General features: G+C 38.7%; 1 protein-coding gene across 1 annotated transcript; it reads right to left on the reverse strand.

The window, feature by feature from the left end:
• Window positions 1-8464: 8464 nt before the first annotated feature.
• bloc1s5 (biogenesis of lysosomal organelles complex-1, subunit 5, muted) lies at window positions 8465-11405 on the reverse strand. The gene is made up of 5 exons (XM_026292645.1): window positions 11115-11405; window positions 10780-10862; window positions 9780-9909; window positions 9530-9588; window positions 8465-9435 (listed from the first exon to the last, which is right to left on the reverse strand). Exons 1-5 carry the CDS (start codon window positions 11131-11133, stop codon window positions 9262-9264), a joined length of 465 nt encoding a protein of 154 aa, XP_026148430.1. The 5' UTR covers window positions 11134-11405; the 3' UTR covers window positions 8465-9261.
• Between the last annotated feature and the right edge of the window lie 5956 nt (window positions 11406-17361).

The raw sequence follows: 17361 nt of genomic DNA on the forward strand, positions 1-17361 counted from the left end.
CAGGTTTTAGGACAGAGAATAATCAGGCAATAATAAACATTGATAAATGAACACATCTTCACATTACTTTGGCACTGTTGTCAAAGTAATGTGAAGATGTATTTGTCAAAGGTCAAATCCAAACGTGAAACACTCCGTTTCTGCTGGTCAGGTATAAAAAGACATCAGGATGCTTTCGTTTGTCCAGATGTTCTTGGATTTTATGCTAAAAACAAACAACATGAGTTACTTTAAAATGTTTTGTTCAACAATGACACTACTAAAACACTAGTTTTAGATTTTTAGAACTACACTTTTCTTGCCTTGAGTTAGATGAGACGATTTATAATACACTCACAACTGTCCCTTAAATATAAAGCTACATGCAGCAGTGAGTTGGATTATCTCAGCCCAAAGACTGGAAACATAGAAAAACAGAACCTCACTGTTTAACACATTTGGAAAATACATACACAAAGTAAAAAAAAAAAAAGTAATTGCAGTGTTATTGGGGGCTATTTGAGCAGTTATTTATTTTTCAATTTTGCCCTGACAGATTTATGTACTCTGTCAATATAAAAATAATCTTGACATAATGTAAACTAGATAAGGATACAGGTAAAATAAAGGAGAGAAACAATATTGACTTTACAACTGTGGATTATCTCTCACAAACACATTACAGATTGGAGTCTGATTTTCAGAAGGAAAAACCTCCATCTTCAGTAAACCCAAATATGTAGAGTATGTTTTTCTATTTTAGACTGGGGTGTTTTCATACTCTGAAAGGGTATTGTGTCTGAAAAAAGGCTGAGAAATTCTGTTCCAGACAGCTGACTTTGTCTTCTCATTGCAAAGTTGTTATATTTTTGGAGCAATAAGCTAAACTGAAGAAATCCCTTATATATCCCTGGATGAGGAGATCTTCCACAAAATGATTTTCTTTACTAGAGTTTTTATTTCAAAGTACAAACTAATAAACTAAAAGTGCCTATATTAATCATAATTCAGCCTTTTCATAAGATTCAGGTTATCATTTGCCATTTCTTTTGTTGTTTTTTCAAAACATTCATACATGTCACCTGAGGTGAGACATTACAGGTGGTGACAGGACCCACCTCAGCTTGGAGGCTGCCTTTCACAGACACTTCTTGGTCCAGAGCCGTGACGGTAAAAACCCCACTTCCTGCTGCTAAAGTCATCAGGATGTACTTGCCAGAGTGTGAGGGGGTTGAGATGGGGCAGAGAGAGGAATAACATAGTGAAGTGAAGGAGTATGAGAGAAAATGAGAAAAGAGGGTCTGGGATGGTGAAGATCATGGTGTTTCCAGACTGGATGTTAGCACTTCAGTCTACCATGGTGGCCCAGAGGTGCCACAGTGGGAAAGGTTTTTAGTTGGCTGAATAATTACACAGGTTTTACTCTGCTTCCTGATCGATGTCAACTGGGACAGACTCCAGCTCCCATGACCTTCTACTACAGGACAACTGGTATAACAATGAATGGGTTCATGAAAAAGATAATGAATGAGTGTCTAATGTCTGACATGTTCATTTTCCTAAAGGGACATCTAGTGGTGGAAGAGGTCACAAAGGCAACATTATGTTCATTTACATACAAGAATGGGTGTAATTTTAGGACAGCAGGGAAGCTTTGAAGAAATAAGCAAATATTGTGAAAAAGTCATCACATCACCTGCAAGATAAATGGAGATACTCTCACCCACTCAAACAAAAAGTGATGATGCTTGCTCTATAACATCTGTAACATCTGTAACATAACAATCGAAGCTGATAGTTTGTCAAAAATGTTAATAGCAAAGGTTAATATCTGTCATAAATACCACTTCTCCCTAGCAATCATTAAAGCCCCTTACAATATAGTTCTGTGCACATGCTCAGGATGAATAAAAGAGAAATTTTAAAAAACATGAGCACTGTTTTATGTTTTTTTGTTTATTAGGTTTCCCAGTTTTAGCTAGAACAAGAAAAGACATAGTCAGTGTCCTTTTTGGTGCCATTGTTTGTTTTCCATATTGAATGAAATCACTGGTTACAGATGTTACAGATGTTACAGATGTTATAGAGCAAGCATCATCACTTTTTGTTTGAGTGGGTGAGAGTATCTCCATTTATCTTGCAGGTGGCTGATACAGGTCTCTAAAGTGAAATATCAGCAGACAGTATTTCATATGAGGCAGCCCATAAATGCCATCAATAACCAGTGAGGCTGCACTTTGCCTGAGCAAAAGCCATATAAAAAGACTGTCCATGTATTTATTCATTTTGGAAATACTACAAGACACTTTAAGAGCACCCCTGGCTTCATTGCTTCAAGGTTTATTTTTATTTTCTTTTTTTTTTGAAAAAAAAAAGAAAGAAATTACAGATGCTGTCACCCAGTTACTGGTACAGCTTGCTCTCATGGAAAATGTAGAAGGGGCCCAGCCTCATTGAGGTCAGGCTGACATTGCCAGTGGCCAAGTCACAAAACAGATGTTTACTGTTTTTCTAAGGATGATTTGTTCTCTGCTCAATATTGACTTGGACCCAACCATAAGGTCCCTTTAATAGTGTGTCTTGCTAAATTGGGCAGACAATGGTGCAATGTATGAGTCACGGTAATGTAAGTGTGGATGTGCACGCTTCATAGGTCTGTGATTACTGTGACTTTATTATTCTGACAGGTGTCTGGATTTCTCTATATTCAAGCAGGTGTGTAATAAAATGATCTGACTGATCAAACACAGGAAATCTTTGCAGATGTGTGTGATCTTCTGGATATGTCCCTGTATAAGCAGAACTGGTTCAAGGAAACCTCTCTACGTGTGAGTCAGTGCAGTCTGCATCTCTAAGTGTCTGCAGAGGTAGTCATGGACCCAGTAAAGGTCTCTCCACACAGCCCATTAATTCGTGCGCTGGAATGTTGGAATAATGTGTTTGACTTGGCTGTGCAGCAGCAGCAGGTGCTGGGAGGACCGTCCTGGAGCTACCGCTCACCACCTGCTTTGATCTGCAGGCCAAAGACTGGTCTTTCATTCTCTTTACCTTTCCTTCCCATCTCATTTATGTCTTCCTCCTACCACACCTTTGTTCCCCTGTTTCTCATCCTCTCAGTTTTCTTACTGTTGTCATTGTTGCCTGGTTCTGTTTTTGTCACTCTCTGCTTTATCTATTGACTTTTTCCTTTTCCCTCTTTTTCAGCTTTTACTTCTTCAGATGTCTTCTTACCTCTATTCCCTTTTTGTTTTTGGCAAGTACAATATCTCATAACTGAAGCAGAGCCAGAAGATGGTAAATGTAGGTTATACATAGCCTTTCTCTTTCCAAAGTTAGCCAATCCTATCAGTACCTCCACATCTCTACTGAAAAACTGTAGGGGACTTCTTGGAGTCTCTGCTTCTTACTTGGAAATATCATCAAGAGATGTTACGACTCCAGACATTTACTGCACCCAGCCAAAAAATAGTATATAACATTCTGGAAAACCACAATTTGTGATTTTTAAACTTCGATTTTTGTACAGAATAAACAAGCAAGAGATAACATGGTTATTAGTCAAGGTTTACAGGTGTGAGGCGGACTGTTTTGAAATATCTTAAACATGCATGTCGGCATTATCTGCTGAATAAAACACAAAACCATTTTTTTTCCTAACAAGATGTCATGACACCCAGTGATTAACATTGATATACAAAAGGTGAGACATAAATTCAGCTGTGGACCTCTACCTCCTCCTGTGTCTTTCTTTCTCAGCCTCAAGGTAAAGCCATTATACTTGAAAAGAAGCAGTAGCAGCCCACTTTGGTTCTGAGAGACATGGGAGGAAAACGATGAAAAGCAAAGCCCAGGGCTGTCCTGGGCCCTTAAGGAGAGTAGCCTTTATTGAAGTAGCCCACTCCCATGCATTCCTCTGCCAAGAGCTCAAGCCTCCCTGGAGAAAGCTGGGATGAGAGACTGACTCAATGTTCAGACGGGGGTTCATGGGCTGGAGCTGTTCCAAATATTCACACAGATGCAAAAATCACATCTACACAGAGGCACACACATGAACACACACACAGAAACTTTGTGGGGACTTTACATTGACTTATATTCATTTTCTGGAGACTAACCCAAACTTGAACCATAACCACTACTTTCCTAACCCTAACCCTATAACCCTGACCTGAAACCAGGCTGTCACTCTAAAATTCAACGATTTACTTGATGATTCCCACGAGGAATCCAAGTCCCAACAATGTGAGTATGTAGACTGGTTTCTTTCCCCACATACCAAGCATACTCACATATACTCTCTCTCTCTCACACACACACACACACACACACATCTTGTTCCTCCCTCTCCTGCCACTCTCGTTTTTTCTGCCAATCACTATGACCACAGCAGGGATTCTCTTTTTCCTGAATAAGTAAAACACACATAAAAACTTATAAAGCACAACTGATTGACTTATTGTGTTTCAGACATTGAGTTAGGTGGGATATTAAGTGCTCCGTGGAGATCCCAAAGTGAGATCCTTCAATTAGAGCACTGAGAACAGCAGGGGAGAAATTCCACAATTTTTGGTCCAGGTTTCCCAAAACTGACAAGAGGAGAAAAGCCTGATTAGCTTTGTGAAATGTTACTAGATGTGCATGTCTTTTTCTCCTATTCCGCTTAGGGTTAACCTCCAGAAAACCTTTAAACATAATCTTCTTTTCAAAAATCATATAATTTATCAAGAGCTGAGAGGCATTCAAGCATTGACTGTCCATACTTTAAAAAGTGTTATTATTGACAAGGTAATGCAGCTTTATTTGTAGAGCACATTTCATTTACAAATTCACACCCTGCTTGTTTTCCAACAAAGAATAACAGCAGAAGCCCTCTAGGTACCATTATGGAGAATCGCTGCGAGACCATTTTCACTTGATTTGTCCGACAACACATAAAATCTCAGGTGCCTCAAATCGGTGCTTACACAACGGTTTATAAAATGTGAATGAAATTAATTTAAAATTGTGAATTTAATTTAAATAATTCCTTTTTTTTCCCCGCAAGGTTACAACAAGGATATTTCATGAAAAGATGTAATTTGAGATTGCAAAGAGTTGGTCATGTAAGGAGAAGTAAAACAAGTAATGTAGAATCTTTTGAACTTGTGCAAACTGGAAATCCAGTGACAGATTACATAACCACTTATGTTCTAAGGTATTTAAGTTTAGAGTCACTTAAAACCACAACAGTGAAAAAGAGGCAACACCAGGACAACAGATGCCTGGTACAGAAAACTCAAGAAATTTAAAGCTATTGTGAAGGTGTGTTGTTGGCAGTGAAGCCAGACATTCCTCTAAGCTTCAGGAATCTAAATGACAGCAAGATTTGTTGCTGCTGGTGGCCACTGGCCGATGACAGGCTGTTCTCCACATCCTCTCTGGCTATTGTTTGACCTGTGATTGAATGAGGAAAATGTTTCTGTATGTGTTTCTTGGATCTTGCAGGTACACAGACCTGTTATTAGCAAAGCTGTCTCCTGAAACTGAACAGACACAATAAAAACATGCACAGTTGAGACAGTTATATAGGTCTGTGTCTATTATACAGAGAAATCTGATGTTAGGAAGCCTTTTTGAATTATGTTAAATAAACAGATTATGCTAATTGTACAGGTTAAGAATGAACATGTTCCAGTGTCTGTATGTATTAATAAAAGAGTACTGTTGTTTATAGTGAAAGGTGGGACATTTAATTTCCAACCCTTTTCTTTCCAATGAATAGTTTTATATCCCACCCAGTTGTCATTTTCAAAGGTGTGAAGGCCTGAGACTATCCAGCGTGCCTCACAACCTTCCATCAGGAAAATATCAATTTCTCTCTCTCTTTTTTTTTGCTGCAGTTTTGAGAGCTTTCCCTCTCTTATTTAGCCATTACCTTGGTGAAAGTTTACTATTGCCAAGGAATTCATATTACCCCCTGCATTACCATCTGCCCAGAAACCATCACCTACTCCCTGGGGTGTTGTCATGCTGTGTTATTAACTTGGGAGTTGTGCTTTTTGTTCATTGGCATTTTCATTTTGGACCCCTCAGTAAGGGAGTAACAGGGCCCCATCACATATCACAAAAGAGTGAGAGTGACCATGCCGAGGATGAAAATTCTCAAAAGCAGTCAGAAAAGTGAGGGTGGCTCAATATTTTTTGTGTTATTGTTCCAAAGCAAAAAATTGAAATTGTACCTGCTTTTTCTCATCAGTTGACTGAATTGATATAACTATAATAATACCAAGTTTATCCTGCAATGATAATTACTAATAACTTAAAGAAGCTTCTTAAGTATTTGATTAGACCATGCAGCTGTTGATCCAGCCCTCATTCACAGGGCAGTCCATGTAGACCAATAGATTTGAGCTTTTGTCATGAACCATGGCTGCTTGATGAACCAGATGAAATTCCCAGTCATTCAAATGATTTTTCATTCAAGGCTTCGACATGATTAATTCTTTGGTCCTGTTTCTTTTAGTAAAAGTTCTCAACACATTTCATGCCTGTGATATTAGTCATTTTGTTCCAGTGAATGTGGAAAGCTTGTTTTCAGACAGAGCATCAGATTGCATTAACCAACACACCCCATATCTTTGTCTGTTGCCCAGCGGGGCTCCAGCTGGGTGCTGCTGTTTCCTTTACCATTTATGTTGGCACAGGGAACGGCTGCTCCATGGTCAGAGAGTGCTGTTCTCCCTGCAAAACAGGAAGAACATGCTGCTCTCAGATGGACACAAGAGGCAAAAAACAAGCCAACCCATGTCCAGAGACATTTGGCAGCAGGCTGAGGAGGATAACAGAAGATTGCAGCCTGCACCCCACCCTTTTCTATACCTCTTACAGGTTTATGTGCTGTAGAGGGAAAGTTTCTGTACCATCACACTGTACACAGACAGTTTCCTCTCCATGTGTGGCAGCTATATACCCTGATAGAGCAAACTCTCTCTAAAAATGTAAGATAATTTTAGCCCTTCATACCAATGACGCACAATACATGAGCAGATGCTGATATTTCTGCCATTTAGTTTTCAGCCATGCTCCCATTGCTATATATCTCAAATTGCTTTATAATTTAGTTTGGCAAAGAAAAAGTTAGGACACTGACAATGGTACTTTGTCGTACCTTCACCAAGGATCTTTCCTGCCAACTCATGACTAAGATATTTTATGATTTTGTGGATGTGAACCAATAAAGATATGGAGAGAAGATACTCTAGCTGTCTTAACACACATCTCAAGATCTACCTGTGTATCTATGTTCTGTACTGTTACATTAGTCTGTACAGTGTTGAATCCTGGGAGAACCCCTGTTGTCTTTACCCTGTGTACAACCATACTCTCAAAAAATAAACCTGGGCTTACTCACACATCACGCTAACAAAATTATCCAAAAGTTTGCTGACTTGAATATATTTCTAAATCTGACATTATATGGCAATGTCAAAATTCATAAGACCTGTTATAAATCATTTACTTTGCAAAACCCAAGAAATATTTAAGTTTGTCTATTTGGGAGTATCTAAAAATCATAATGATTTTATTGGTGACCTTTTTGTGCTGTTTTTCTTTCTTTCTAACAAAACTGAAAAAATGAACAAGGTCAAATGAAAACACGTCTCACTGGCAGAGGTTGGTCATGTTGCTGTATTGTCAGTCCTTGTTAGCTGATGAAGGGCTGTGTCTATATTGGACAGCTGCAGCCAGTCACCAAGGTGTGTGACAAAGACATGTACACAAACACACACAGGAACATGCACAGGACAGAGTGGCACTTGCCCTTTGCCTCTAAACATCTCCTGGCATGCCTGTGTCCTCTGTGATCTCTGATGACTTGACAACCACCGTGTCCTGCTCTGAAACCAGACTCATAAATGTGCACACATATGCACAGACACGGGCAGAGCAACCACAGAGTGTTCTTGCATAAGAGCAGGGGAACAGGGTCACTAAATGGAAAGAAAAAGCTACGGACTCCAGGAAAGGGGAGACTGCACTCAGCTCAGTATAGCAGTGCTGTCAGATGTCAAAAACTCTGCAGAGGGACTGTATTGCTGGCTTGTTACTTTTCCTTTTTTTAAAAATTTTCCTTATGCTTAGCTTTTTGGTAAAGTCCGACTTGCTCCTTCACATGATGAACGTTATACAGCTGCATGTGTAGTAGGGATGTAGAGGGAATATCTTAAATATTTGTTCTATTACGTTGTCTGTGACCAACTCCACTCTCAGTCATGCCAGGAATCTGTCCAGTGCAACCATCCATCCATTAACTTGTCCAACAACTCACCATTATCTAGAGTAAAATCAAAGTAGTCTAACACTCAGAAGTTCTCAGCTCATGGGTAAAGACAGAGCTGATTTCACTTCCTTTCCAGGTTATATGAAAAATGTAAATTATCACTTGGAGTTTCTGTTTCTCATTCTGCACATTTTATACACTCTAAGCACAAAACCCAGCCATCTCTAAACACTTTACAATATTTTTTTATATATACAGGACTAGAAATAAATTCAGCATCACAAGACAAAAAAACGCTTTTTTGTTGACAATAAACATTCACTCAAATCAGATTTGAGGTGACAAATCCAACAGAAATAGCTACAACCAGGTTTTAGCAAAAGCATTTTATAATGAAAGCTATTTCATAAAAAGTTAAATGTTCCAAGTTAGAGGTTAAATGTTTCAAACACTGCTGGTGATGGATGATTTGCTCTGGAAAACTCCTCTGTTTGAGCTTGTTTCAGCAACACTTGGCCTGTTTTTTTTCCAACACACCTGTTCTCAAGAGCTTTTCTAACATTCAACAATCTCACTTTCAGTGCTTGTACCATCTCATCTCAGTACCAAACTCACAGTTCCTTACAATTTGAGGCTGATGCAAATTTATCAGCAGCAGATTTCTGTTATCCACTGAACTGTTGAAAATCTTGCAGCCAAGGAACAATCAAGAGATTGCTTAGTTAACAATAACATTTTCCAGACCTTTTGCATGCTGTGTAAATTCCTTGGGCTAGAGACAGAAAAGAAAGAGTGTGATGGCCTGTTACATTACTGTACTGGTATTCACAATTCACATTTATCACTTGGAAAATGTTGACTTTTGCGCAGGAGCCAATCCTACAAGCTTCATGTTCTTTTTACACCAGTCAAACGCTAACAGCTTCATGTCTCACATGCAAAACATATGTCCATGTCCGTAGTAAAGACAAGTATACATAATAAGTGATAGCTCACTCACACCATCACAAACATCATTCTAATTAAATAGATGAAAACTTGGTCAAGTCCTTTTTCATTTCACTATACTTTGTGCTGAGTTGTCCCACAGCGAGGGCATGCTCCTTATCCACTACCTCCTTTAATCTCTGTTGCTCTTTTAGAAACTCTGCCCACTCATCTTTCAAACGCTCCATGTTCATCTGTAGCTGTGTGCTCTGTAAGTACACAACATGAGAAGGAGGCAACACAATAAATTCCTGTACAAGCTACAATGCATTTGTGAATAGAGTATTTGAGATCAGATTTTACCTGCTGTGTCTCCAGCTCCCTCTGCTGGACTCTCTCTGCCATGTGATTGGCAGCCTCCACTGGGGGACAGGTGCAAAAACAAATAAAACAAACTTTAATTTTAAAAAATTACACTTATCCTTACACCAGACAGAAAAAAAGGGGTGGGGGACATCCCTATAACTATAACTGTAACTATACATGTCTTCTGATGAAATTACACACAGTTTAAGACAATGCCTTAAATGTGAATCAGAGAGAGGGGACTTACATCGTTTAATAATGTCCGACAACTGCTGGCTTATACCATCTACATTTGCAATCTCCGTCTGCCCATTTGTTTCCATCACCATTTTATTGATGTTCTCCAGCACTCTGCTCTCCCTGTGACCACGTTTTTCCTGAACAGCAGCAGAGGAAACTTCAGATCTATGACCCCCCATAATGCAGCAAACACTAATGACATTAGTCAAATAAACTAGTAATGGATGTTAACATAAGACATAAAATATACGTAAAAATAACAAGGGACAATTTGTCTTTTCAAGAAGAAGGGATAATATGGTACATTTAGCATATATCAATCAATAACTCCACTTTAGATGTTATTTGTCTTGGGAATATTTCTCAATTTTCATTTAAAATGGCAGATGGATAATGCCAATAAGAAAAACAAAATCCAGAACTTTCTGAAATAGCATGTAGTTGAGATAAATCTAGATTATAGATAAAGCTATAATGTATTTACTTGTAGATGTAACGTAATAAATACATTCTCAGTACCTGCTCTACAGTTTTATAACACCAGTGTGTAATAATTAGGTCAATCATCAAAGGCACTGAAACCACAAGTCACCTCCATGTCTCTAGTCTTTATTACAAGACTTTCCAGGTATGACTTCAAGTATTAGAAAACAGAATTAACTAGAAACCTCAGTGGCCTAAGGACAATGCTAGTGATGACTGCAAGGCGTCTGTCGTCATCCTGCATCTGGGCTATAGAGTATACAAGCACAACTACAGTATTATTGTAATTGTTATGTTCCCTCCACAGAGATATCAGGGGTTAGGTTCAGCTACACAGTAAAAATAGTGGCGCTCATAGAGTCAGTTTCTGGCACAAGGGCACTTCAACAGGTGAACACAGGACCTGAATGTCACTCAGACAAGAGTTCAGCTCCTAAAATGATTAGAGTCTTTGCAGAGTCTGTGTGTAGCTGTGTGCAGCTGTGTGCAGTGGACCTAAGTCCACTACACATCTATTTGAATACCTCAAACTCTTTCACAAAGTAGCGGATCTCTGCATTGATGACTGGTCTGTGGTCAATCAGTCGAGACTGAATATCACCCACATCTGCAGGACCATGACACATCACAAAAACAAATTCACACAGAATAACAGTTGTACAACATCACTGTGATAAATCAGTATCATGTTTTCAAACAATCTAAAACCAAGGTGACATCTCACAATCTTTATTATTTGATGTGCTATTTAAGGGTTTCTAGTACAACCTTGGTGCTAGAAATCAATGCAACATCTCGATAATAATCTCAGTGATCAATAACACTTCGATTAGTCTATTATCTAACTGACTTCACTCACCTTTAACAATCTTGTCCATTATTACTTAGCCCGCTTGTACTCGGTTCAGTAGCTAAGCCAAGGTTTGGTAGCTCGATCAGTTGCTAGCTGCTAATCGCCTGCTAAATGCTCCAAATGCTAAGCTAAATAGCAGCTAATTGTTAAAGTGAAAATATACGTGTCATGCACAGACCATGACTCACTAATGTGGCCTGCGCTTTAATTAAGAAGTAACGTATTAACCCTAAAACACGAAAAACTTCGACTTGTGCTAATCACGTGAACACAAATCAGCTGACTTCAATACTGCTACATCCGGGCACTCGGATAGACTGAACCAAGGGAATGAAAGGAGGGGTGTCACGTTTAGACTTAGCTACAGGTTTTGGTCTCTGTAACGAGTCCACATGAGATACCCTGTGCTCTAGTCTCTCAGGTAATCTGGGGCGACACGATCCGTACTGTGTAACGTTTCAATGTGTGGCTTCTTTGTTTGTTGTTTGTTGTTGTTGTTTTTGTGAGTGTGGACAGTAGTGTGCGCTGAGGTATTGCGCAACAGAGGACAGCAGATGGCAGTGTTGGTCTGTCTGCTTTTAAAACATCTTTCTTTCTTTCATCTGTCTGTGTTGGCCTGACATGCAGGAATGTGATTCTTTATATGTGGACAATCAATTGTAACTAATGATTTTATTGTCAGAGAACTCATTTACTACTGCTTATTCCTAACCAGGGTCCCAGGGATCAGCTGGAGCCTATCCCAGCTCTCTTTGGGTGAAAGGCAGGGGTACACCCTGGACAGGTCACCAGTCCATCACAGGGCCACATAGAGACAAACAACCTCACACACTCACACTCACTCCTATGGGCAATTTAGAGTCACCAATCAACCTGACATACATGTTTTTGGACTGTGGGAGGAAACCAGAGTACCTGGAGAAAACCCACACAAGCACAGGGAGAACATGCAAACTCCACACAGAAAGACCCCTGATGGGGTTGAACCAGGAATCTAGTTGCTGTGAGGCAACAGTGTTAACCACCAAGACACTGTGCTGCCCAAAATCCAATCAAAACAAACTCATTGTTTAAGACTTAAGTGATCCCCTAGGAGACATTTATGAGCAACACAGTTATTAAAAATTAGCTCTGCCATTACCAGCTGCAACATTAAAGAGATGTGCTCTTCAATGTATCAACAAGTGTAATTCAGTATTTACTTTGGGTACTTCAAGTATAATTTGCTTAAACTTTTGTACCTTTAGTAACATTAAAGTTGGAATCCAGGACCATTACTCTGGTGTTACTAATAAGATCTGAGCACTTCTTACACCACTGATCCTTCAGTTCATTAGGTACACTCTCGAATGACCCACATATCCCCTGAAAAAGAGTTCAGAGTATCTGTACCAAATTGAGCGTATTAACCACTTTTATTAGAATTTCTAACTAGATTTAATAACTTACTAGAAAGTGTGAAACCCACAAGAATTTGTGAATGGTTAATAGCAAACAGAGGATTTTTTTAAAACTTGGCAACCAAAACATTTCTTAATGATTAATTAACTATCCAAATTGATTTGTTACAAATTATAAGCTTCTAATAAAGGGCATCCAATAGTTTTATAATATTGACTCAGTATTATGTTTTACATTTATACAGGGAGTTTCCATAGTTGGATACTCAATTCAAATTATTTGTTGATCTTTATAAAACAATAAGTAATAACAATAAATAATTCACTTTGCCATAGTTCTTCAGCAGCTTCTATCCTATTGCTGAAGATTATCTGGGAAACAATCAGATATCTTAAAACAATGGTGGTGCAATATTACAAATCCATCGATTGGCCTCCATTAGCCTTTAAAGACATAGAGGAGGAAAATATACATATATATTTAAATGAAATTATTAATTTCCCTGAGAATACAGATTGATAATAGCTTTCTCTGTTTTACTACAGCTTTAACATTTTTTGAGGATAGTTGCTGTGATATTGTACTTTTGTTTAGAGAGTGTCTTCATCACCACAAGATGGCACCAAGTCTCTTACTTTAGTCCATTAGTTTTAAATCCCGGCCTGGCAAAAGTCTGGTGCTGAATTATCTTGGATTTGCAAATGCTTTTATTATACTTTATGAAATGCAAATACTTTGGCAGAGATGTTTTAGTAAACACAACACTCATGGGAAGAAGACAGTATATGCAGAAATTTTAATCAGAGTGAGAAGGGGCATTGTTTGGGGCAAACATTTATTATTAGTTATTAAAAGTTTTTTGTGAACCCTAAATTTATTAGAACTGTCATGCTCAGTTAAGTAGATCATTAAGGCAGCTCTTAAGTCCTCCACTGTCCATATTGTTTAGTTAAACACTCAGTACATGCACACAAGTTTTGAATGACTGAGAAACAGATGAAGAATGAAAAACAAACTATTCACTGCAGCTTTGTGTTTGTCTAAAGAAGCACAAGGAGCTCTCGGACAATAACATGTCAGAACCAACAAAGGCCTCTGTGACATCAACATGCATACTGTTATTTTGCTTATTCCAACTCCGCAGGGTAAAATTAAAAACATTAAGATCAACTGTGAGAATGGCAGAGAGAAGTTTAACACATTCATTACCATATTTAAACAACAGAGTAACATAAACCTAATTGTTATGTATGTCTATTATATGAGTTGCAACTCAATAGGAATGTCTGAAAAGATGAAATCTACCTTGGTCCTTTTAAATTCATTGTTAGCATAATGATTTTTATTTGGGGTCATTAAAATAAGACCTGAAAATATGTATCTGCATATCCAGTGTAAACATTAGTATGATCAATATTTTTACTTTTTTTTTTACTTGTTAATGCACTTTAATTAAAGAACCATTTCTGTAAATGGCTGCATTCTTAAATTAGGATTGGGAGTTAATTTTTGTAAACATCAATAATATTTTAAAATGCATTTAGAAATGTATCTGTAGTGTGATTCTGAAGAGGGAGAAGGAGAAGTTAACATCTACTCTAAACTGTAAGCTGAGATTTCCACAGCATTACAGAATTCGGAGAGTCAAGCCAACATCAACATAACGAGAAAATATCTGTCCTTCTGCATTATCATCTGCAAGCGTTCTGATGCTGGGCTGCAGTTTGCATGCATGCTTGTTGCGTGAGAGCAGATCATGTGTTTCTCTGTATTTCTGTCCCACAGGTCTATTAAATGAATTCTGCTTTTTATTTGACACCCCTGCATAGGGCTCAAAGCCGTTCTGGGACACTCTCCAAAATTGTCACAAAACAAAGTTTAAAGTTGTAGCTTTGTAAAAATTAAATATATCATCACCTATATATAGCATCCTCTGCAATTATGTGTACACATTAAACCTTGCATACAATTTTAATTGAATTTAGTTTCACTTATGGCACCAGTTAAATTCATTTTATATTAACTTATATTATTAGTTTAGTTTTTATTAGTTAGATTTGACTGAACTATAGAGTGAATGTTTACATGTTTGACTGGCAGTGTAGTTGAGATTAGCCAAGCCAAAGCCCAGACTAACATATATAGCATCATTGCACACAAAAAGTACTGATATAAGAAAACACAATCTAACCAGTGTTAATAGAAGCACTAGTTTGATCTGTGCACTTTAGATAGTATTCATTTGTTATAGATGTATTTTTAAATTGATAAAATGGTATTCTGACAAAAAAGTATTTTATTAATTTTTTAAAGAAATTCTCTAAGGTGCCTTAGAGAAATTTTTTTTGGCACCATTAAAACCCTAAATTGGTTCAGTGAACTGCAAATACAATTTCTATAAAGAACCATTTTCACAAATATTCTTCATGGACCTAACAGGGTCAGTAAAGGGTCAGATTTTCTAATATATAAATTGTTCTTTGAGAATTTCACAATAAAATTTACAAACAGTGTGTAAGACAAGTGTATGCACACGTGTGTGTTTGTTTACTCACCTGTCTTTATAAACCATAATATTTCAGTATAACTCATGCTAAACAAGCTAATCAAATTTTTACAGGAGTAAATAGATGAAAATGCCAGTTTATGTAAGCACACGAGTACTGTAATGGGCTTCATTGACAAGATCTGGTAGAATGAGTTAGAGGCATTGTAGACTCTTAATACCATACAGTATGCCTACATAATGAGTCATTAAACACTTCTAAAAATCAAAAGCTTCATTCACCTTATCATGCTGTGTTTTTGGTTTCTGTCATTTTTGAAATTATATATTTTAATACTGAATGGAATAATGACTATGGCATTATGTAGAGAGCAAAAAAAAAAAATATATATATAAAAATGCAAATTATGTTGTAAAGTTCAGATCCTTCTTATCAGCCACTCTTTGTTTTGAGGTGATAGTCATCTGGTCCCTGAGGGCCACTGCCCTGTTTGTTTCCCAACTATCCGTGTCCTACCCATTGTTGATTACCTGGATCAGGTGTGTTCAGTCAATCAGAAGCTGGAACCATTTCAGATGAGGATTGGGAAGACAGAGTGAATTGGTGTCTTTCAGCTTCTGATTGACTGAACACACCTAAAGTTGTAATTGTAGCCAAAGGAGCTCCTACAAAGTACTGAATAAAAAGTACTAATGGGCAAAAATTGCAATATTACCATTCTAAAATGAAAAAATCTACAATATTGTTTGTTCTGCAGCACCACTTACAAACAATGCCACACCAGTGCAGTCTGGTTTACCAAAAATGCTCACTGGCCCTGCAACCTCACCCCTATGATGCTCTTGCTTCTGTGTGTCTTTCCCCAGCCTGACCACACCTCCCCTGTAACCAGCAGCACTCACATTACCCACTGGGTATAATTATTCTGCATTTTGCTGGTCTGCATTCTTTCTCTTTCTCATCAACTCTCCCTCTCTCTCAGCTTGGCTGGGTTTTGACACCAAGGTCCATGCAGAGGGCTGCAGGGCCGCTGTTTTGTGTTTACAACACGCTGTACGCCACTCACTGCACCATGGCTCTGAACAGGTGGGGGGCGGTGATGGGAAAGGGGAATGGGAGGTGGTGGTGGGGTGTTACTCACTGGATGCCAAGGCCTCTGGGCAGGAGGAGAGGTGGGGGGTGGAAGAGAGGTGATAGGAGAGGACCTGCTGTCCAACAACCCACCTACCCGCCTCTGCCCATCTCTCTTCAAATCCAGTTTTTTTTTATTTCATTTACTGTCTCTGTCTTTCTCTCTTTCACTCTCAGTCCATGGGTAGCAAGCAGGTCACAACCCTCTTGTCCCTCTGCCTGCTGGAGGCGGGATACTTTAAAGTTATCCACCATGAAGAAGAGGTAGGGATGATAGCAGAAAACAGAGTGAAAAGTAGACAGTAAAAATAAAGAATGAAGTACAGCAGGAGGGTAAAGAACCAAATAAACATACTTAAGGCCCTTATGCAGTTGCACTTTGCAAGTGCCTGAGTACTGTGACACTGTCCCGTTGTCATTCTGTCCCAAGGTGTTATGGGGAGACACAGTGGTGGTACATGGCTCACAGCCTGAAAGTCAACATATGTATTCATCATCCTGTGCTTTTCATAGAAGGAACCATCTTTTCTCTTCCACAGCAAAACAAAATGTTGTCAGAAGCATCTTGTAATGCCTACCCCTTTTCCTTCAAGCTTCACTCTGGAAAACTGTGTGTAGGGGAGATCAGTGTGTCAGCTGTGGTTAATGTTTGTTGTGGGGCCCCTGCCACCATTTTGGGGCTCATCCAGAGTTTAACTGGAAATACACTGTCATTTGTCCTATGAGGGGCACTCCTCCTGTCCTCTCCCATCCTAGCATGGCGAAGGATTTCTCTTTCTCCAAAAGGCAGTGGTGAAGTCAACTGAAGGCTGGGAGAGGCTTCAAACCTGTTGAGGCAGAGTGTTCTGCAAAGTGCCCACACTCAGAGTGACAGATGTGGGGTGGATGGAGCCCTGGATGAGGATATCTCTGTGTTTGTGGGGGTCAAAATTGCTTCTCTTGCAGCATTTAAAACACACATAAAGGCACCTAAATAACACACCCATATATATGCATACACACTCACAACAACATGAGCAGAGGAGCTGGCTGTGAGATGGACTGAGCTCCACGTCATTGTTTTTGAAGTTTTTCTATCAGTTTGTGTGTATGTGTGTGTGTGTCGGGCGATATTGGATCAGAACAGTAGAGAAAGGCAAGAACTAGGAAAAAGGGGGCCCTGCCCTGGTATCACACACATACATGCACGCAAATTCAAACACATATTCATACAC

Source organism: Mastacembelus armatus, chromosome 20 (assembly GCF_900324485.2).
Source record: "Mastacembelus armatus chromosome 20, fMasArm1.2, whole genome shotgun sequence".
NCBI lineage: Eukaryota > Metazoa > Chordata > Actinopteri > Synbranchiformes > Mastacembelidae > Mastacembelus > Mastacembelus armatus.